This window comes from Typopeltis vanoorti, chromosome 16 (assembly GCF_054136105.1).
Source record: "Typopeltis vanoorti isolate ZY-2024b chromosome 16, IOZ_Tvanoo_1.0, whole genome shotgun sequence".
In the NCBI taxonomy this organism is placed as follows: domain Eukaryota; kingdom Metazoa; phylum Arthropoda; class Arachnida; order Uropygi; family Thelyphonidae; genus Typopeltis; species Typopeltis vanoorti.
In genome coordinates this window covers 42,443,842-42,467,147 of record NC_143564.1, presented here as the reverse complement: position 1 = coordinate 42,467,147, position 23,306 = coordinate 42,443,842, and the positions used below count along the sequence as shown (strand labels likewise).

The following is a 23,306-nucleotide window of genomic DNA, read 5'->3' as shown; positions in this document are numbered from 1 at the left end:
GACATCTATTTTTCGCAAAAGGTCAGAACCATTAATTTTCTAAAAAAAAGTTGATGAGCAAATAATTTCTTTCTTGTTTTTTTTTTTATCAACAGTTTGTAAGTTGGTAGAAATCATGAGATTGATATGTTCATAAAGATTTTCTCTCAAGAGAGAAAGAGAACTAAGGGAAAATAATCTGTAGCAGCTAAATGTTCTAATCTTAATATGCCAAAAATAATCTTAATGTCTTAATATAAGAAATGTAATAACATAAATGTTATTACAGTTCTCATAATCTGCTGTTGGCAGCCTACAGCAACCATATCTACCTATTATATAATCATGAATACCTAGGTATCTATATTCTCTAGACAAGACATGGAATAGATGGAACATTTAAGAATGAATATATTATTAGTATTATTATGGGCTACTCCATGAAGTCAGACTCAATGAGAGAGGCACTAAACATCATGTCAAGAATTATCCAACATTCATGCAGTATCTATCATACTTAGCTTTGAACTCATTCACAGTCATGGCACCCACAACAGACCCTGGCAACCCATTTCACTAATTTACCACTCTCCAAGCAAAAAAATCCTGACGCCCCTGATGACTACACTCTCAGTTTCCCAGGATGGCCTCTAGTTCTCCCACCACCAGACCTGTTCTGAGAAGTTTCCTCTGTATTAATTTTGTTAAAACCCCTTCAGTAATTTGTATGTTTCAATCATGTCACCTCTTTTCTGCTTGTCAACAAATTTCTGTAACCCACAAATTTTCAACCTGTCTTCATAAGGTTCATTCCATAGACCTATGACCATCTTGGTTACTCGTCTCTGGATCCTCTTCTCCTCATCTTCAAGAAACCCACGTGACCTGATCGGTGTACACACGCAGTAGTTAATATAGGATCTTATCAAGGCTCTATAGAGAGCTATAATAACTTGCTCATCTCTGTTCGTCAGGGTATTCTTCAGTAACCAAGTGATCTGATGACTAACTTTAGCCACTTTTGCAAAATGCCCTCTCAACTTTAACTCCCTATCCACTAACGCCTTCAAATCCCTGGGTTCGTCAATTTTCTGGAGTGCAGTTCCATCAATGTGGTACACAGCTGGGCACAAAATATGGTGTACCATATTGTGCCCTCACTTAAGCCAGGGCACAGAATATTATAAAGAAAGAAAATATTAGTAAAAATTATCCTACAGGAAATGGTTGATAAAAACGCAATCTTTAAGATATATTTTACAACCTGTATCACCTTACCCCAGTCCTGAAGATACTTCAGGCGCAAACTTTGTTTGCTCACACTTGGATAAAGGATTAAACTAAATTTATTATACTCTAACCAAGTGAAAAATAAACTTTCAACATCTTTCTCTAAATCCAGAGTAATTTATTAAAAAAGGGTGGCACACCATTTGGCAACTCCGATAGGTAGAGATGACCTGCAAATGCTTCTGCCTGGTATCTCAACTTGGGCCTGGCTCCCACTGAAGAGACCTCAATAAAGGTCGAAACTAGTCTGGGTAGTGGCCCTTCCCTTAATGCATAACATTAGACATATCCGCAAGGAGATGTGTTTTGCATTATAGGAGATCCTGAGACAGGAGTGTTGGTAGCTTGCTCCACCTTTGCAACGAGTTGCCCTGGTGCTGTATCACCTTACCCCAGTCCTGAAGATACTTCAGGCGCAAACTTTGTTTGCTCACACTTGGATAAAGGATTAAACTAAATTTATTATAGGTCAGTAGTTAGACACATCAGTTTTTGTACCACCCATGTGCAATGAAACTACGATACATTCCTTCCATTCCTGAGCTGAGACTCAAGTTATACAAATGTGTGAAACGCCTAGCCAATTCAGCTGAACATTCCTTTAGCAAACGGGCTGATATTCCATCCGTCCCTACTGACAAATTCTTATCCAGGATATGCAAGAGCTCTTCAATCGCATTTTCATGAACCTCTAATTCTTCATCCAATGTAGAAGTAACACTGTGCACCATGTTACATACACCTGGTTGATATATCTTAGCAAAGTGAGCACTCATTAACTGAACAATCTCCTCGAGCTTATATTCCATCTTTCCCTACTGACAAATTCTTATCCAGGATATGCAAGAGCTCTTCAATCGCATTTTCATGAGCCTCTAATTCTTCATCCAACGTAGCAGTAACACTGTGCACCATGTTACATACACCTAGTTGATATATCTTAGCAAAGTGAGCACTCATTAACTGAACATCTCCTTAGGTTCCGCCACTCGTGTACCATCTGCATTCAATAAAGTTATTCTTCCACATTCCTTCTTTCTTTTGCTTGGGTATAACGATAAAATTCTTTTGGATTGACTTTAACTTGCATGGCCGATTTCTTTTCATACTTTGTTTTAGCTTTTCTCACAATACTATACTTTTTACTTTTCTGGCCTGAGCTTTATATATTTCATAACTCCTTTCACTCTTATTCTCACGACATTCTTTCCACATCATCTTCTTCTTGTGGATCTCTTACTTAATAAGGCTGCACATCCATTTCACTCCCAACCTATTTATTCTTTGTATGCTAGGACAACATTGAGATACCCCCTCATTCAAACACTTTTTCAAAGATTCCCATACATTGCTGACATTTTTTCCGATCAGTAACTGATACCATGGGACCAAAGATAGTATTCTTCTAAGTCGATCATAATTTCCAGCTTTGTAGTTCAGCACGTAGTCTGTTTTAATAGGAGCTTCAATACAATTAGATACTTCCCAAGAAAGAACAGCATGATCACTATCACCAATTGGTGGTAAAATAGCCATATTCTTGACCGAGATCCCTTCTGATGCAATGAGCAAATCCAACACTCTTTGATCTCGAGTTCCTTCTTTCACATACTTCTCAAGAAAGAACAGCATGATCACTGTCACCGATTGGTGGTAAAATAGCCATATTCTTGACAGAGATCCCTTCTCATGCAATGAGCAAATCCAACACGCTTTGATCTCGAGTTCCTTCTTTCACATGCTGCTTGAGAAAGTTGTCTCGCAACAATTCAACAAATTCCTGTTCTTTCTTATCATGAGATTTCTCTTCTACTCAATCAATGTTTGGAAAATAAAAGTTACCCATAATGATCATTCGCTTTAGTACCCATTGGCGATGCATTTCTTCGTCCCCTACAACTGAGCCGCCAGGTCTGTACCAACACCACACCATATATTTCATTCTGTTAACCTCTACTTCACACCAGATAGACTCAAACTCATCGCTACATGGGACATTGTTACCTTACCATCATTATTTTCTTGTATTTCTACCCTAACTGGACTTAAGTCATCTGATTTCATTAATACCACTCCTCGTCTTCTCCTATCTCTTCTGTCATTCCTAAAAATAGTATATCCATTACAATCGATCCCATTTACCATATCTGATTCTGATAGCCAGGTTTCACTAATGCCAGCAATCTTAGACCACATTGTATTCAATAAAACAACAAACTCAACCCCTTTGTTTCTAATGCTCCTGGCATTTGTGTATAGACATAATAAATTATGACCTAGCCTATTCTTATAATTAGATATGTTATGTATTATATTAGTTATTTTCCTACATACAAAAATATGAAACTGATTACATACTTTCATAAACTAAAGCATTTATGCTTCTTGAAGTTATAATGGTAGACAAAAAATTTGATACTGTTTATACTATTTGAGAATATTAATCATGTCTGTACAAAATCTTTAATAAAAATTCTCATCTAAGTAACTTTTTTTTTGGCAACTCTATATTACAGTATATATAATACAGTATGTGAAACTTTTGTAGTTAGAATAATTTTGGCCAATGAATCTTGAGTATGTTCAAGATTTGGTAGTTGAGATCATTTTGGAATAAAAACTGAATTACTGTACTTTTTTGCAATAACTGTTAAACATGAAACTGAGACGGTAGTAGTATTGCAGGCTTCTGTCAAAGTGTTTTGCACTATCACAAGATATCAGAGATCCATTTGCTTGATCAATAAATACATTTCTTTGAGATGCTGAGGATTAGAAAGTAGAACTAGTATGCTATTAGACAGAGATATTAAGAAATCAGCTGTTGCATATCTGAGTGCAAGTTCTTTAATATTCAAAATAACTGTTGCTTTTCAAACTTCACAAAAGTAGATTACCATTTAATAATCCTACCTCTTCTGACCCCTAGTTTTTGATCTAATCTCCTCCATTTTCAAGATTTTTATTGAAGGACATTAAAACAGTAACTTGTATGTTCATTAAATTCTCAGTAAAACTATAGTTTCAACTCACAGGATGTCACAAACTGGAACTTAATTTATTATTATTTCTCTGTGATGAAACGGAGAATTCAGTGATATATTTGATCTTCCTAAATATTTATCCAGATGCAAAATAGTAACTACTTAACATAGATCACTTTCTCTTTCCTCCACCTTCATTTTGCTGGAATAATTTCAATGAAATCTTCCTGCTTACTCTGATTAGCTACATATCTATAAAATTCCTTTAAATCAGCTTTAGTATTTTTGAGCCATTTCTTTCTTTCTCGTTAACACTGCCATCCACTAAATATTCCTGTGGGACATTCCATTTCCCACAGGGATATTTAGTGGTTGAAAAGGTCTGATAAATGTTGTTGTTATGTTCCATCGAGATTTTCGACTCCTGGTGATTCTATGAACATACACTCTCCATTCAGATCTGTCCCTGGCCATTATCTTTCAGAATTTCCAGGCACAATGCAGTTGCATCTTTAACTCCATCCACCCATCTAATTCTTGGTCTTCCTTTTCTTTTACTTCCATCAACTTTAGCAAGCATCGTCATCTTCTCCAGACTGTCTAATAAATACTTAAAACAAACATGATATTAAAGCACCTGTTCTTATGTCCTAAAAGAAAAGGAAAAAAATATTACATTTGATGAAACATGGGAGTTAAAGGATTTTAAGATATGTTCTATCTTGTGGTTATATACCCCCCCCACTTGTAATTGCCTTTTTATACTGTTATCATGCAAGAGGCCACAATCATAAAGCAAATAAATACAATATGTAGACTGCAGCCAAGAACAAAGTAGTCTGTTAATATCCTCTTCAACAGCTGCAAGTTGTAGTCTTTGGAGAATACCTGGGGGGGGGGGGGGACTAGGGTAAATGAAACATGAAACGAAAGATAAATTCAGAGATGAATTCAGTACAGTTGAGCTGCTGAATTTAATAAGATTCAGCAGCTCAACTGTAAAAGAATAATGGGCAGCTGCTTGTGTTACTGTAGGTTCAGCAGAAATGGGAGGAGGGGAATGGACCTGATGGATGCTAGTTCTGAACACCATTCATAGAAGAGATAAATGCAGAAACTGACCATCTGAGGACAATGGTAAAAGAGATATCTTCTGAAAGTGTGGGTCATGAATCAAATGAACTATCCTCTTCTGAACAGCATAAGCTTTTAGAGAGGGTCTAGGTGCACCCAAAATGCAAGGAGTATTCCATGTCTGAGTAGATTTTGAAATAAAGTCCATACTGAGTAAAAGAGAATACCAAATTTTTTGGGAAAGTAGGGATGCTATAGAAGGGATATAATTAAGCAAAGGCTATGAATTTCATGTTTCATTCTAAGAAGAGAGATCTTGTATTCACTGTTGACTATTATCAAGAGATAAATGGAGAAGAACTAAGGTTTTCTTTATGAGAAAAGACAAAACTTTTTGGGAGTAGTAAAGGTGACCAGGCTGTTATCGTACCATTGAAAAATTATGTGAAGATCACTGGCAGCTCATGGCTTGAAATCGTGGGGATACTGCAACTTTCGAAATATACATACACACTGTAAGTACAGTGTATACGTGTTTGGATAAAATATATTCTTTGTTTTGTTTCATGAAAAAATACTGTTTATTATCGATAAAATTATACAGTTTAGTATAATTCAAAATTACTTAAAAATAAAATCCATTATTATAACCCCAATAATGTCCTAAAATAAAAACGATAACAAATGTTATGTCTTTAATTGTAATGTCCAAATATTTAAAGAGATGGAGTAAACACGATAAGCACTACGAACTCTCTACTACTGTCGCAAACTGCATATAAACAACAGTGGAACTGCGCGACGGACAGTGCCACATTATGCTAATAGCTCGCATCTCACTATGACGTGCATATGCTTGAGCAGGTAGCAATATGACACTGTGGTAAACACAGTGCTGCTATCATCCTTTGCCCTCCTAAGTGCTACAAGATGGATTTTTATTATTTTTTATACAAAATAAGAAATTGTATATGATTGTTGATGATAAAATTAAATATTACAAGCAAATATAAATAAATTAATAAATATATTTATATATCGAGAAAAATTGGGGGTGCTGCAGTTCCGCAGTGCCTATGCATGAGCCGCCCCTGGTGAAGATCAGTGTTTATGAGACTTATTGTAAATGATCTTCAAGCCTGATATTACGTTGAATACAAGGTTTGTCATAGGAGTAGAATGAGTGGAGAATGTTATCATTAGCAAAACTGTGAATAAGATTTGAGGTCAATAAAAGAAAGTTGTTTATGTATATGAGAAAGAAGGTAGGAGAAATAACAGTTACAATATCAGTGAATGACATGGGAGAAGATTAGCCATCCAATAACACAGGGAGGAAGGTAGATCATCATCATCATTATTATATTCCTGATATGTTTCCTCAGAGGTATACAGGATACTATGACAAACTACATCAAGAGCTTAAATTTTCCTCGAAAGTTAGTTATTTGTAAGGATTCCAATATTGTTGGATCTTTATATTTCAGTACTCTAAGACATTTCTAACTGCATCAACCCACTTACATCCTGGTCTTTATCCTGCCATCAAGCACCTGTTTTGCTGATCTTTCCCATTTAATTTAAGTGAACAAACCACCTGAGATTAGGTTTTCATGCATTTCTGACCACTAACAATAACAAGTACTCATTTTTTTAATGTCGGATCTTTTGTTAACCATCTACTATCCGACTTGTCCGTATACTGTCTTTTAACAAAACATCCAACATTAAAAAACCACAATGATAAAAATGAATTACTACGCAATTTATCCAACTGGCCAACAGACTTGATTAAACAACTAAAATCGATGCATCCTTTAACTCCGAGACTCTATGGCGTTCCAAAAGTGCACAAGATGGTATTCCTTTACGCCCAATCGTTGATGCAATCAACTCTCCTACCTACTTATTGTCAAAACATCTCTCAAAACTCTTACAACAACACATCCGCAACTCAGAGAGTTACATTAAAAATTCCGGACATTTTGTGGAAAACCTAAAAAAACATCAACATATTGGATAATGATCTTCTAGCCAGCTTAGATGTCGCCTCTCTCTTTACAAACATTCCTGTAGTGGTGGTCATTGACATCTTAAGTACCTTGTTCCCACAAGATATAACCTCATTGTTTGCTCGCTGCCTAAACTCCAACTACTTTTCTTGGAAAAATAAGATCTATCAACAATTAATAGGCTTGGCGATGGGGAGCCCACTCTCACCTTCATGTGCTGACCTCTTTATGGAAGACTTAGAAAACAAAATCCTATCTTAAATTATTCCAAAACCTAAAATTTGGTTCAGATATGTGGACGATATCTTCATCTTATGGAACAATAACAAAGATGATCTATATGATTATCTCAAAAAGATCAACTCCTTCCATCGTTCTATTAAATTCACTCTGGAACTTGAAAGAGAAAACCAATTACCGTTTTTAAACATCTTAATCAAAAAACAAATTGATGGCAGTATAAATCTATTGGTGTACATAAAACTGACCAATACAGGTCGCTACCTACATTTCAGCTCCTCTCACCACATCTCACATAAACTCAGTATTGTACACATGTTAAAGAAAAGAGCGATTCGCTCTTTTCTTTAACATGTGTACAATTGTAATAATGGACAACGAGACCCTTCAAAATGAGTTAAAATTTATTTCCAACAATCTGTATTTGAATGGCTATTCAAGAAGACTAGTCAATAAAGTCCTTTTCTCTGAACCACCACAAAGAGAACAAGAAGATATTCAATATATAAAAACGATTGCAATTCCGTTTGTAAGTGGCTCTCCTACAAGCTCGCCAGCCTCCTCAAACAATACAAAATAAGAGTAACATTTAAACCAATAGAATCTATTCGTAAACTACTAAGATCTCCAAAAGACAACCATCCTTTCTATAAATATGCTGGAATTTATAATATTCCATGTGCTTGTGGCTCTAGTTACATAGGACAGACTTCGAGATGCCTCGAAATCAGGCAAAAGGAACACATTGGCTATGTCAAAAACAACAGACAGGATATTTCTGGCCTATCGTCTCATTTCTCTACAACTAACCATGTCATCGAGTGGGACAAAAGTTGTTCTCCTTACATAGAGGAAGATTACCATTCAAGAATTTTCAAAGAAGCAGCCACAGTCGCCCGTTTTACTGTCAACCTTAACAGAAATCAAGGCCTAATACTCCCAGAGATATGGAAAACCTTAATCAGAACTTTAAAAACAGAAGAAATGAACTTTAATACAAACTACTGAAAGTTCCTTAGCAACAGCTAGCTAACCTTGTACACGCAATACGTGTTTCAGTAGTTTGTATATCCTACAAGCTCACTTCGATACTATTCTATTTGTAATTATTCTAGTCAGTTTTTTTACAGTTATTTTTGTCAGTTTTGCAGTTACGCATAATTGTGAGATTGTTTAAACTTATAAGTACCCTGAAGATGCCAACAGTTAAAGTGTGGCGAAACTAGTTGGTTCAGTTTAATAATAAAATTGATCAACACTTGATCTGTAACCAAATATTATTATTATACTGGAGTTTATAATATTCTATGAATATTTTCATTTTTAATATGATTCTGGCATTGATGCCATCTGTTTGCTCTTCTAATTTTTCTCAGAACTCATATCTGTAGTCTCCAGTTCTTGATCAATTATTTCTTATCCAGTTCTCATATCCAAATTGGTTTTAACATAAAGTTAGTTTCGTGTTTTGACTAATTTCTCTCTTATTCCATACAAAGTTATTTAGCTGACTACCATATCAACTTTGCTTATTATGTTGTTCATTCTCATAATTAATTTACCATCACTAAAAATGTGTCTAAATTTTTAGCTAAAATGACTTACTTATTTTAAATAGTTGGAAAATTTTACACAGAGAATGAAAATAAAATTAGGAAAAAAAGGTTTTCTTGCTGCTTCTATCAGGTGACAGAAGCAGAAAGATGGTTGAATTAGTAACTGACTGCTTTGTGAGAGTGGAGATATTGTAATGACAGGTATAACAGGGACTGATGCAAGAATAGAGGTAGATGAATTGAAAATGTATAGGATAATTAAATATAAAATGTTTAGAATACATCGTATTTAATGTCATGAGTTGTAAGTGTCAATATTGTCACATTAATTGATTATTACATGAAGCATGTAATAACCATTTATTGCATGTAAAAGATGTCAGTAAATGTAAACAGTTTAGACTATACATACATGCCATTAAGTTCTGCTTTCCATTATCAAGATATAAAATTCGTAACTAATCTAAATATCAGTCAAATGCTAAGTATAAGTAGTAAACAACTCAATTGGAGACAGAGCACAAGTAATATTTTCTACTATATTATCATATTATAGATAAAGAATACTGAGAAACAATGCCTTACAAATGGAACATCACTATTGTGTTTATTATATCTAATCAGTTACAAATAGACAATTAAATAGCTGTGTCAAGATTTTAAGACAGTGATAAAGAAAAAAAAAATTTACACTATAAAAAACAGTTCTGAAAATGGAGAAGTGACTAAAGACAAAAATTATCTTGAAAAAACAAATCCTAAGCAAATAGAATCTACAGATACGTAACTTATAACAAGTTACATAAAATGAATTATATCTGACAAGAAATGATATTCTTGTTTTCATCCTCATTTTACCCAATAATGAAAAAAAATGTTGAGGTGAAATGTGACTAGGCTAACTGTACACAAAAGACAGTTGACTTCACATTGAGTTGTCCTGATATCCCATAATGCATGCTGTGCTGAATGATACTTCATTCTCAGATGTGAATACCAGCAGACCTGACGTACTGATGTCTAATCAGTGGGAGCTATATACATGGAAATGCACTAAGAGCTAATTGAATGACAGAAATATTTCCATATACAAGAAGCAAAATGCTGTACTGAATCTTATTAAAATACTCCAGATCAGAAACAGATGTTGCATGCGTTTTCACCAGGAAGAAAAGTAAATTATATCTGACAATTTTTTCTTCTTATTTTACACAGACATGAACAAACAAAAGAATGTGGAATATTTCATGAATTAAGGCAGATTTTTTGTTTCTATCATTAAAAAATAAGAATAAATGTAAGAACATATTTTCTTGCAAACATAAATTTGCTTTCCTTCTCAAAAAAAAAAAAACTTAAATTTCATATGCAAAAATTTAAATTTAAAAATAAAGTTTTCCTCATTTGATAATAGGCAATTAAGAAATGATTAGTGGTGAAATGAATACAGCATGCAAAAAGAAAGGATTAAATTTAAACATATACAAAACAATATAAAATAAATAAAAACCTGACATCCATTACAAGGCCTGTGCTCAGTGGAAATGACATTTGCATCCACATTGCTAGGCTGCCCAAACCAAGAGCCAAGTTCAATTCTAATCTCGGACTAGAGGAACTTTTTTTTTAACCCTTTCTTCAACTGGTTTCCAAGTTACTCAATCTCTGGGTTTTGTCTCCGAGAAACTGGGGTTTTTATCCCAAAGATTTAAGAAAATCAGCTGTAGAACTCACACTATTTCAGACAATAACATTCTGTTAAAGATAATGAGGTGGCAGCACTTGTTTGCAACCTCTTCGCTGGATGCCACTTAGAATTAGTGAGTCTTGGGCCAGCTACAGGTAAAGATTGAACTACCCATTCAGTCTCCAAAAGTTAGAGCTAAAACGGCCTCACCTACTCCCTATAAGGAATAAAAGGCAGTTTTTTCCCAATATCCATGGAACACTACAACATCAATATAGTAACTTCCTGCACTTATTTGTAACAAAAATGACTCTAAGGAAGAAATTATATGGAAAATTCAACTTAAGTCAGGCAACTTTAAACAAAAACATCTGATAAAAGAAAGTAAAATATTTGGAATAGTTTGAACCATTGAGAAACATTATAATAGCCATTAAAAGATCAATTGATAAACAAGCAGGACTAACTGAAAGATGGACAAGAATGACATCCAAACAGTATCTCAGAAAAGAACACAATCATTAAATTCTGGAGCGTCATGGTATGTTTTTAAGTTTTATCTTTTTACTCTGCATCTAGTTTTGTTTGTTTGTCCTCTTTTTCTTAACTGTACCAAATCTCAGTCTCATTGGCACTATGCAAAGTTGGTAATTTTATTATTAATAGTATTATTATCAACATCTCACAAACAAGAGATTATTAAACCTACAACAAAAGTATGGTCTGGACATGTGCTTAAAGGAAGAAAGGAATCTATTAACCAGTTTCTTGTAAAACTGGAGGTTCTACTCGGTGGGGGAAAACAGTATAGAGAGGAGTTCCAAGAGATAAATGAAATAAAGGAAGAAAATGAGAAGTTGGTTTGATATATATACAGTCATCCCTCGACTTGCATCCGTTCAAGTTACGTCCATGATCCCATAATGGAATAAATAACATTTTAGACTATACTTTTGAATAAGATGCAACTGAGTGTAAAGAAAAAAAGGTTTTTATTTAGCAACAATTCATCATGCAACAATGCAGTGACAACAGTGCATTCAGTGGCAACCTCCCTCGGCACTTGGCTTCAACAGTTCCTGTTGATTTTGTGTTTGAAAAATATGTTATTTGTGTATTTATCGTTAAATATTTCATAATATTTTGAGCAACATGGCCCCCTACATGCCCAATTAAGAAACTTAGTGAAGAATCATATAAAAAGAGGTGAGTAACCGATCTTGAAACGAACTTGCAAGTTCAGCAATGACAAAGCAACGACAAGGTCCTATCAGTGATTGGAAAAGCTACTTCCATCATGCATAGAGGACCTGAACCAAAATGACAATAACCGCTAAAGCACTACGTCTCTTCAACATGAAGGAGAAAGCGGGGCCCATTATGACTACGAATTCAACCTCTTCCGGTTGGTTCATGAAATTCAAGCAGTGTTTTTCACTGATAATGTGAAAATGTATGGCGAATCTGCAAGTTTTGATGAGAAGGCTGCAAAGGAGTTTGTGGAGAAATTAGATAAAATTATTACTGAGGAAAATTATTTGCCACAGCAAATATTTAATATAGATGAGATCTCCTTGTTTCGGAAAAAATGCCAGAGCAGACAATTCATCCACAGAAAGCTAAAATCTACGCCTGGTATCAAAGCTCTTAAAGACCATCTTACAATTCTGTTAGGGGGTAACGTGGCTGGATATAAACTAAAACCATTTGTGATATGGCAAAGTGAGAATCCACGAGCCTTCAAAAACATTAGCAAGCATACTCTTCCAGTTCATTAGCAGAGATATAAGAAGTCATGGATGACTCAAAAATTGTTAGAGAATGCCTTAATCAGCTGTTATGCAAGTGAAATGGAAAGCTATTGTGAAAGAAAATGTAGAATTTAAAATTTTATTAATTCTAGATAATGCTCCAGGTCATCAGTCTTATATCGGTGATCTTCACCAAGTTCAAGGTCATGTTTCTCTCTCCAAACACCAATTCATTGATCCATCTGGTGGATCAGAGAGTTCTAGTAGTGTTTTAAGGTTTATTATCTATGAGGAACTTTGTCATGAGTCATTTCTGCTAATGAAGGAAATGACCAGCCTCTCATGCAATTCTGGAAAGCATTCAATACTTATCATGCTATTAAAAATATTGCTGTAGTTTGGGATGAAGTGATCTCTCAATGTATGAGTGGCATATGGAAAAAGACATAAAAAAGATGTGTGCACGATTTTGGAAGTTCTGAAAAAAATGAAGACCTTTGTAAATTAAGTGACGAAATAGTGGGCCTGGAAAACAACTTGAATCTCAAAGTGAATGACGCCGACATTGTTCAACTCATAGGAAGTGCCCCCTGAAGAGTTGTTGACTAACGAAAATTGGTCGAACTGGAGGAAAATGTGTTGCAGAAGAGGAAAAAGAGAAACAAGGAGAGGTAGTTAAACAATTCACAGTGAAAGGTCTTGCGGAAATGTTCTCCGCAGTTAGCGATGTTCTTAAAATGGTTGAAGACATGGATCCCAATGTTGAACACTACTTATTAGTAGAAAGGAAAGTACATGATGCATTTGCTTGCTATAAACAAATTTATGATGAAAAGAATAACAGGAATAAGCAAAGCACATCGGACATTTTCATCAAAAAAACAAAAGTTACACCAGAAGAGCCACAGCCTGGTTCTTCACATAGGAAAGGTAATGAAGATGTGATTGTGGAGGAAGATTTGGGTGATTATTCTCCTGTTTTATAGTGGCAGTAATGCACAGTACAGTTTTATAATAAGGTTTAAAAATTAAAATGACAGTATACTTACTACTGTTAAGTCCCTAACCCCTATAACTCTGTTGATTTAATGTATCGACTTACGTCCGAACAGACTTACGTCCTGCCTGATGGAACAGAAACCCGACGTAAGTCGCAGGATGACTGTATATAAATATATATGGAGTGTAATCTGTGTAAGGATGCTGACCAGTGGCTGCTCCTGTTCTTACACAATTATAAGAAAGCAGAAGAATGACAGTGGCCAGTTTAGTGAAACAATGCACACGAAACTAATTATTAAAAAACAGACATATTACAGAACCAAAGCAATTATGACAAAGTGAATGAGGCAGAATCTGAGAGAGGTCACCTTCTCTTTACATAATCAAAATTTCTTAGGGTATTGTGAACACCATCCCAAATGTGAAAACTATTCTATTCTAAGGTTGCTGGATTTGAGATTTACAGTGTCAGAAGTTGAGCAGGACAGAAGTAATGTTTTGAACGAAAAAGGATGCCATGTTTTTTAGAGACTCTTTGGATATGAATATGATATGTTTATGCCAGGATAAGCTACATGTGGAAGTAGATGGTATTGGTGTAGTTGCGGTTAGTTGTAGTGGGTGGAGAGATAGAGTAGGTGCCTTTCCTCGATGAGTCTTTGGACTCCCTGGAGGTATCACGTAATAATAATTAAACCGACACCACCGTTCATTTTTCCATCTGTCCAGTTTATTCAAATTCTCTTGCAGGGCTACCACGTCTGTATTATTACTAATAACCCTTCCCAGCTTCACATCATCCACAAAGAACTGAATATCCCCCATGCATCCCCCATGCAATCCACTAACAATGTCATTGATATAAAAGTTAAACAATACAGGTGCAATACTGAGCCCTGTGGGATGCCACTTGTGACCTACTGCTTGCTTCATAATGCTTCCTTATACATAACTCCCTCTGAAACCTATCAGACAGCCAATCCAAAATCCAGTTCACTAACTGGACATAATCCCATGTGCTGCTACTTAAATATCATATTATTATGTGATACCAAGTCAAATGCCTTTGTAAAAAAAAAAAGGCAGAATATGCCTCTCTTATCAACTGCTCTTGTCACTTTATTATAAAAGGCAATCATATTACTAAAACAAGAGTGCCCCTTAACAAATCCATGCTGACTCTCATAGATAACATTACCCTTACTAACAATGTCATTGTTAGTAAGGGTAATGTGCAATACTGAGCCCTGTGGGATGCCACTTGTGACCTACTGCTTGCTTCATAATGCTTCCTTATACATAACTCCCTCTGAAACCTATCAGACAGCCAATCCAAAATCCAGTTCACTAACTGGACATAATCCCATGTGCTGCTACTTAAATATCATATTATTATGTGATACCAAGTCAAATGCCTTTGTAAAAAAAAAAAAGGCAGAATATGCCTCTCTTATCAACTGCTCTTGTCACTTTATTATAAAAGGCAATCATATTACTAAAACAAGAGTGCCCCTTAACAAATCCATGCTGACTCTCATAGATAACATTACCCTTATCTACCAAACGTTGTAAATGATCCTTCACTAATTTCTCCAAAATCTTAACTACTGATGAAATACAAACTGGTCTTTAGTTCGGCACTTCTACTCAGCTACCACCCTTATGCAATGCTACTATCTTACCCAGTGGCGCATTCAGGATTTAATCTTGGGGGAGTGCCCGAGTTGAGCAGACGATTTGAGAATACACACTACACCTCACATACGACCTATGACTGAGCATCTGCTCTGCGATGATCGTTAATTCATAAGTCGTATAGACACAGAAGACAAGAAACAACATAAAAAAAATGAATTTTAATTAGGAAAAGATGGGGCCCCTCCAAAGAAAAAAGAGGGGCCCCCTGGGTGCGCCACTGATCTTACCCTCCTTCCATTCCTTGAGCACCTTTCCAGTGACCAGACTTTCAGTGAAAAGCCAGGTCAACAGAGCTGTCATTTCTTCAGCACACTCGTTCAAACCTGTAATAAAATCCTATTCAGTCCCACTGCTTTATTGACATCCAGAGTACACTCAGTATTTGAAACACTCTCTTCTTGCACTGAAACAGATTTGGAAGAAAATATACTGGCCTAGAGATTGGAAAACATCAGTATTCATCAATCCTAAAAAAAATCAAATGCCAGAGATTGTGAGAATTATAGAACCACTGTTTTAATTTCACATGCAAGTAAAGTTATGCTGAAAGTGATCCAACAAAGATTGGAGCCATATGTGAATGGAGAATGCCACAAGAACAGGCAGGCTTTAGGAGAGGTAGAGGAACTAGATACCAAATAGCAAACATGAGATGGATTATGGAAAGAACAAGAGAATTTTAGACAGTAGTATTCATTTGTTTTATTGATTATAAGAAAGCTTTTGATTGTGTGGATCACAACAGACTGTGGATTGTAATGAGATCAATGAGAATACTTGAACATCTAATTTTCTTGATATGACAACTAAGAAACTTTGGAGAAATGAAACAGATAATGTTTGAGTAGAAAAAGGGGTGCAGCAGGGTTGTATACTGTTGTCCTACTTCAATATTTATAGTGAATAGGTTATGAGAATGGCTGATGTAGACAAGGATCCCACTGGAATTGAGATTGGTGGCAGGAAAATAAATAATTTAAGATATTCAGATGATACAACCTTCACAGCAGAAACTAAGGAAGATCTAGAGTGGTTGACTGTATTGGTTAAGACAGAAAGTAACAAAGCCAGGCTTAATTTAAACATCAGCAAAACAAAAATGATGGCTTCTGGAAATTTAAATGAATTTATAATAGAGGGAGATAAAATAGAAATCATTGAAAGTTATGATTTACTGAGGTCCAGAATCATAAATGATGGTAAATGCGAAGATAAAATTAAAAGAAGGATAGTCACGGGAAAAAAAGCAATGTTAAACCTGACAAATTTATGAAAGATGAGTAAGGCCACAAAAGTTAGAATTGTCAAAGCAGTTGACAATTCTAACTTTTGTCAGAAGAAATTCAGAAGAAAGATAGAAAGCAAATTGATTCATTTGAATTATGGATGTGGAGGAGACTAGTAAGAATCTCATGAACTGACCAATAAGAAGGTTTTAGAGAATATAAATATGGAATGCTCCTTGGAGGTGATGATCACTAAACAGAAGTTGATGTACTTTGGACATATTATGCGAGCTGATGAATTCATTGGAAAAGGCAGTTATCTTGAGGAAAATCGAGGGAATGAGAAGAGGAGGAAGACCACAAAAGAATTGGATGAACAACATAAACGAACTCACAATTGTTGAAAGAAAGGATAAGAGGCCAAGTATGATGGAGAGCCTTTGTTCAAAAGATTACCAAGAGTCGAAAACGACTGGATGGCATATAACAAACTTGTTGCAATTCTAAATCTCGAACCTGTGCTATCTCTCTAGTATTAAAACCTACTTCTCCAGGATAAATTCACCAATCAAGTGTTCACTGAATAACTCCACTATTATCCAACAATGTCATTCTTCCATGACCATTTCTCCTTCTACTAGTCATATAATGAAAGAATTCCTTAGGATTTTCTTTGTATCTCAGGATCAATCTCTTCTCATATTCCAGTTTTGCCTTCCTTACCATACTAGTCACTCTTCTGGCCCGTTCTTATATTCTTCATGCATCTGCTCTCCACTCCTCTTCTTATATCTCTTCCATAACATCTTAATTTGTCTTCTCTATTTGTGACAAACAGAGAAGACAGCAGCTAAAACTAAAACATGTAATAATATTCTGCACCAATTAACATCATCTCAGTGAGGTGCAAGTCCTCAAGTACTGTGCACCTCTGCACTGGCACTTTGTTTTTCGACAGCCAATTATGCTGGCCCTGTTTGAGAAAGATCATCACATGTCAAAATTATTGACAAGGTTCTTAATGAAAGATGTCTGCACATCACCACTACCTTAAGCCTACAAAAATTGACCATCTATACTCTCTGTCTGGTATTGCATCTCCTCACAATCAGAAAGGCAACACAGAGTAGATATAAGCAGAAACAATAACTAAATGATGAACAGCATCCTTTGTTTGGCCATATTGCAGTACATAGGAGACTAAGATCAAGGAAAAGTTTTATTCACTCAGTGAAACCATTGGTTGATTCCATAAAAGCTACAAGGTCAACAATGTGGCAAGAACAATCTCCAGAGGCTCTGAACTAAATCTCTTCCTTCTGGATTACATCTAGACTGGCAAAGATGGAGGACATTGAACAGACTTCATTCCGGAATGTCCGCGCGGTTAGCCTAGTGGCTTTGTGCTTCACAACCATATGCCTGGGTTTGATTCCCGTCATCGACGTGAGGAGCTTAAGGATCTTCCTCAGCCATAGCCAAGTTAGCCAGTCTTGGGTGTCCCCCCCCCCCAGTTTATCTCAGGATTTTCATCCTGCAAGCAGGCAAACCGGCCCCCTGAACACACACATCTACAGCCATAAATACTTAACCCCCATGAGGGGGCTCAACTAGCCCCAATAGGGACGGGGGAGAAAAGGGAGGAAACTCCATATGAAAAAAAAAAAAAGAAAGAAAGAAATTCCAGAATGGGCAGATCAAAGTAGAATATGGCCAGATGGGGTTATACACATACAATGACAGCTGTTTATGTGGTGAAAAACAAACCACGGAAAATCTTCTGCAATGGTGCCTAATAGACATTAATAACATATGTACCCGAGAAGATTTAATGCAATGTAATGAAACAGCTTTAAAATACATTAATCACTGGATGAATGAAATTTGGTATTTTATGTTTTCGCATAATATTTTATGCAAGTAGCATTTTTATGTTGCTTTTTTTTAATGTCTATTCTTTTAAATGTATGCTTTTAATCGTTTATATATATGCTCTTACGTTTTCTGCAGTTTGCACATGAAATAAAAAAAATACTGTTTGTAATCCAATTTACACCAAATTGTGTTCTCTTCTTCACTCACCGTATACAACTTGCTATTGCTGCTAATAAATATTCCTTCACGAGTTCCCAAGCACTGATGATATCTCACCCTTCCAAATCTTCCATCCATAAAATTGCCTCAAGCTGATTTATAACCTTATTATAATCACCTTATAATTCCACATACATTGCTTTCTCTTTGATACCCCTACATGATTATTTATCTTCCAAGTCAAAACCACATGAACACTCTCTCCAACCATATGCAGATATGCCAGTTATATTCTTACAATTCTAAAACTTACCAAATCTAAAACTCCTGAACATCATGCTCCTTCCACTACATGTTGCCTAAGATATTTGTCCTTCAAGAATTCCAGAAATTATATTCTCTTAATTACTACATGCATTTTCCTCTTCCCAATTTATACTGCTGTAGTTAAAATCTCTCATAGCAATCTTTCTTTCTGCACTTGCCAAGCTCAACTGCTACACATCTCCTGCTCTTCATCCTTTATGCTTCCAGACTCACAGCAACACCCCACTAAATATAATATCCTGCCCACCTCTACCTCACACCATATGCTTTAAAAACCATTAATACCACTGCCCTCCAAATTCTCCACTCTGAAAAGATCCACTCATCACTTATTATAAGCAGTATACTACCACTGTGTTTGCCCTTCTATACTACTGAAAAATGCTATACCTTGCTACTTCTATTCCTGTCAGTATATCATCTTCCATCAACCATGTCTCAGAGATCCCAATAATCTTTAGACAGACTGATGCTAACAGTGCCACCAATTCATCTCCTTTATTCTGGATACTTCTGGCATTAGTATAAAGAATCAAGGCATTGTCACTGTTTCTATATCTATCATTATCCCCCTCTAGACTCCCCTGGATTCAGCATTACACAATGCACCCCCCCCTTCTAGCACTACTATCCACTCTGATAATTGCAATTTCCCTGCATTGACATGCTAACTTCTTCAGAGAGCAACATTTTCTCCAGATGCCTACATCCTTCCTCATTCAAATGCAAGCTGTCTCTCGCATAAAATTCCTTTCTGTCCTCAAATGCTCTCCAAGCATCTATGTAATTCAAGTCACTTTCGACACATTCTGGCTATTATGCTATTCATTATTGATGCTCTTCTCTGCAGCTCTGTATTATCTTACGTGGGCAACACACTCACTATTTTCCCTCTCTGTCTTCTTCTATACAACCTCAAGCATGAATCTCAGATCTCTTACCACCCGATTCACACTGCCTCGCAAGTCGTTCTTACCCACTATCACAACAAACCTAATAGCTTTTCTATAATTTCTCCAGGCAAACACTCCTCTGGCATTTTACCTTGTACACCATGGATCATTGAGTCTCCATACACAGCTCTCACCACTCTGTTTCTTCCTTGCACACCTGCATCCCTGACTCTCTCTCTCACTCCTCTAACACTTTCTTTCCTTCTTCCCCCACTTACCTGCCACCTCTCCATCCCTGGTTTCCTTCACTGTTTGATGACCAAATTCTTTTATAGAGTTTAAACCTCTGCTAGTTCTGCATATATTATTTATACATTTTATGTGTGAATGAAATAAAAATTACGTATTTGAAAAAGACAGTATGCACAACTCATATTTTATTATGATGGCTAGCAAAGTAATAAGTTTGAGATATGCATGCTACAAATCTTTGATGAAAGATGGATAAACATGATGTAGGATGTTTCTTGTTATTCCCTAATGACTCTTTGAAAGCTCGGACAAGGAAATGTGGTCAATGTAGCCCCCCCCCCCCTTTCCCCACAAAAAAAAATTCCCTCTGAATCCTTGATATTGTGATTTAGACCACTCCAGCCTGTTCGTCCCACACGAATAAGTGATCTTGTCTAATCCGTTTTCAGTTGTGAATGAGAGGATTTTAGAGATCAAAAGAGATTTGAGATCTTGTTTAGAAGGGAAAAAAAAAAATTTCTTTCTATATGCAATATCTATGATATTGTGTCTGTGACAGATCATATGTAAGGAAGTAACAGTGGGTCTTCTCCTACCCCACCTATTTGTCTAGGGGACTTGTTTAAAACGTCCTCAACCATTTTATTATAATCACTTTTTTGGAAGGATAAGACTAAAGTACTGAGTTCTAGGCTCCTCCTTTATACTGGAAAAGCTATATATGCTGTCTAGAAAGGTTTTATGAAACCAATTTTTGCAACTGAAGTAATATCAGTTGGATAAAGGATTAAACAAAGAATATAATTTCTTGGCATCTTTAATTTATAGTATAACCAAGTGGAAAAATTTCCAATAGCTATATGTTGTTTGAGACCTGTGTCATAAAAAGGTAATTTTATTTCATTTTCTGCAGTTTCTCACTTCTGACATATTTGGCTGTGAAAATCAAATCATAAATACTCACCAAATATTATTTAAACTCGACGGGCAAAAAATGCTACTTTTGTATTGGGGGTTCATGCAGTCAGATTTCGGGGAAGGAAATCTACAACACAGAATGCTCAATATGTTTCAAAAAAAAGGGACAAGGAGACGCAAAATTTTTTTGGGGAGAGGGATAGAATCACGTTATGATTTCACATAAACCATGAAATTAGTGCCATATCACAGAATTAAAGATAATGTAATCAGATAGGATAGGCATGGTGTGCGGTAACTTCGCCTCCACTTTTGGAATAGCATTGGAGATGTTCAAGGTCAAAGTTCAATGTCATGGAAAGTAAATTAAAATTACACTATGTCAAGAACTAAAAGTAAAAAAGAAATGACTGATTTTATTAAATGAATATGAATATAATAATAATACTCAAACCAGTGTTATAAAAATATTAATAAAATAAATATAAATATAAAATAAAAATATGTTAAAATTTACTTTATCCCATTGCAGCCACTCCTTTGCTTTTATATCCAGGACAGAATTACCAGTATTTACTTCAATATCACCAGCCATACTCTTGTTTCAAGTGATAAAATAAGAAAAATAAGAGGGAGAAAACAGGAAAAACTTAATACCCACGGTCACAATCTGACAAACACAGACAGACAACCCGGCAACATGCACACCACTATCAACTGAACATGAGGTAAGCAGAGTGACATCTAGTAGAAACAAGATCATATCCATTTAGTTATGAAACTAAAGGATAACTATCGAACATTTTTATAACTAAAAACAGAAAAACAATGTTTGCCTTTAAAACTTGCGACAGTGACTTAAAAATATCTTACAAATTTGACAGGCTACTTGACCGAGTGGTCAGCGTATCCCCTTTCTTCAACTAACAGAGTACGAGTTCGAATCCCGCTATAGGTATGGAAGTTTGTGATTGCCTTTAGGTAATCGTACCCAGTGACGAATTTCATCACTGGGTATGAGACCAACTGTTCCATCATTATAGTCATGAAATGACTAAAAAAAAGTACTATGTTTGGTCAGTAGAGCAGGGTTTCCGAACTAAGTAAAATTATTATATGTGTATGTGTGTTACAGTAGCGCACTCAGGATTGAATCTTCGGTTGGGGGGGGGGGGTTGCCGAGTTGAGTAGACGATTTGAAAATACACACTACGCATCGCATACGACCTATTAATGAGCATATGCAATGATCGCTAATTCATAAGTAGTATAGAAATAGAAGACACCACACAACATAAATAAAAAAATGAATTTTAATTAGGAAAAGATTTTTGGAAATTTTTCTAGTGTTTATTTCCTTTTTCTTTGGGGGAAAGGCCCCCCCTATGGGTGCGCCACTGGTGTGATATAATAATCAGTGAATGCCTTTTATACCCGTATAGGAAGTACGCGAGGCCTTTTTAACCCCATCCAGCTTTTGGAGACTGAGTATCCATAGAATCCCACACTATTTCAGACAATAACATCCTGTTAGGGTTAGGTACCAAGAGAGATAGCAGTACGTGTTTGCCCGTCTCTTCATTGGTCGATGCATATAATAATTAGTGATAGTGATAGGCCAGTTATTGTTATCTTTGATTGGCTACCGGTAGATATATATATATATATTAAAAAAAAATCAACCAACCTCGAGGGAGTGATGATATTGAGTTGTTAGCAAGATAGTGAAGTGAGAAGTTGGAACCTTATTACAAAAAGGACCACAGGAGCGTTTCTGAGTGCCAGAACTCAGAAAAACCTACTAAGGTAAGTTGCAGCCAATTCTCTATATAACTTAGCAATACCAAGACCATGGAAAAGCCCCTAACGTTCAAAGAAGTTTACAGAGAGTTCCTAAGATTAGGAAAACTCTTAAACAATAACAGGCCAGGGAAGGTAAAACTGTACGACACATTCACCCCTACAGCAGTCACAGACGACATCATGGACGACCAAAACAGCAAAGATGACACACACCCTCAACAAGACTTAGCACTCTTGCCACAACCAGAAGAACAAGCAACACATAGTAACGCCTACCAAACAGCAGAATCACACACAGACTTCCAGAAAGTGCAAAAGAAAAGAAAAATATCTAACACGACAGAAATACCCAAAACAAGAGAAACAGAAACAGACAAAGGAACAAATGAAAGAATACCCCCAGCCATCCTAAGGGCCAAGGAATACTGGACATCGATCGCCACCGCTCTGAAAACAACAGGAATCACCTTCACAAAAGCAACAAACACGGAAGAAGGAATACGCATTCAACCTAAGACATCGACAGACTACAGAAACATAACAAAATTCTTTGATAACAACAACCTACTGTATCACACAT

General features: G+C 35.9%; 1 protein-coding gene across 1 annotated transcript in view; it reads right to left on the bottom strand.

Annotated features, from left to right (window-relative positions):
- The window catches only part of Pgm2a (phosphoglucomutase 2), a 302,858-nt gene extending 281,218 nt beyond the window's left edge, over positions 1 to 21,640 (bottom strand). Inside the window, exon 1 of the mRNA XM_090406595.1 lies at positions 21,441 to 21,640. Within this exon, the coding sequence (XP_090262721.1) occupies positions 21,441 to 21,518 (78 nt within the window). The 5' untranslated portion in view covers positions 21,519 to 21,640. The remainder of the gene's footprint in view (positions 1 to 21,440) is intronic.
- Positions 21,641 to 23,306: the final 1,666 nt, after the last annotated feature.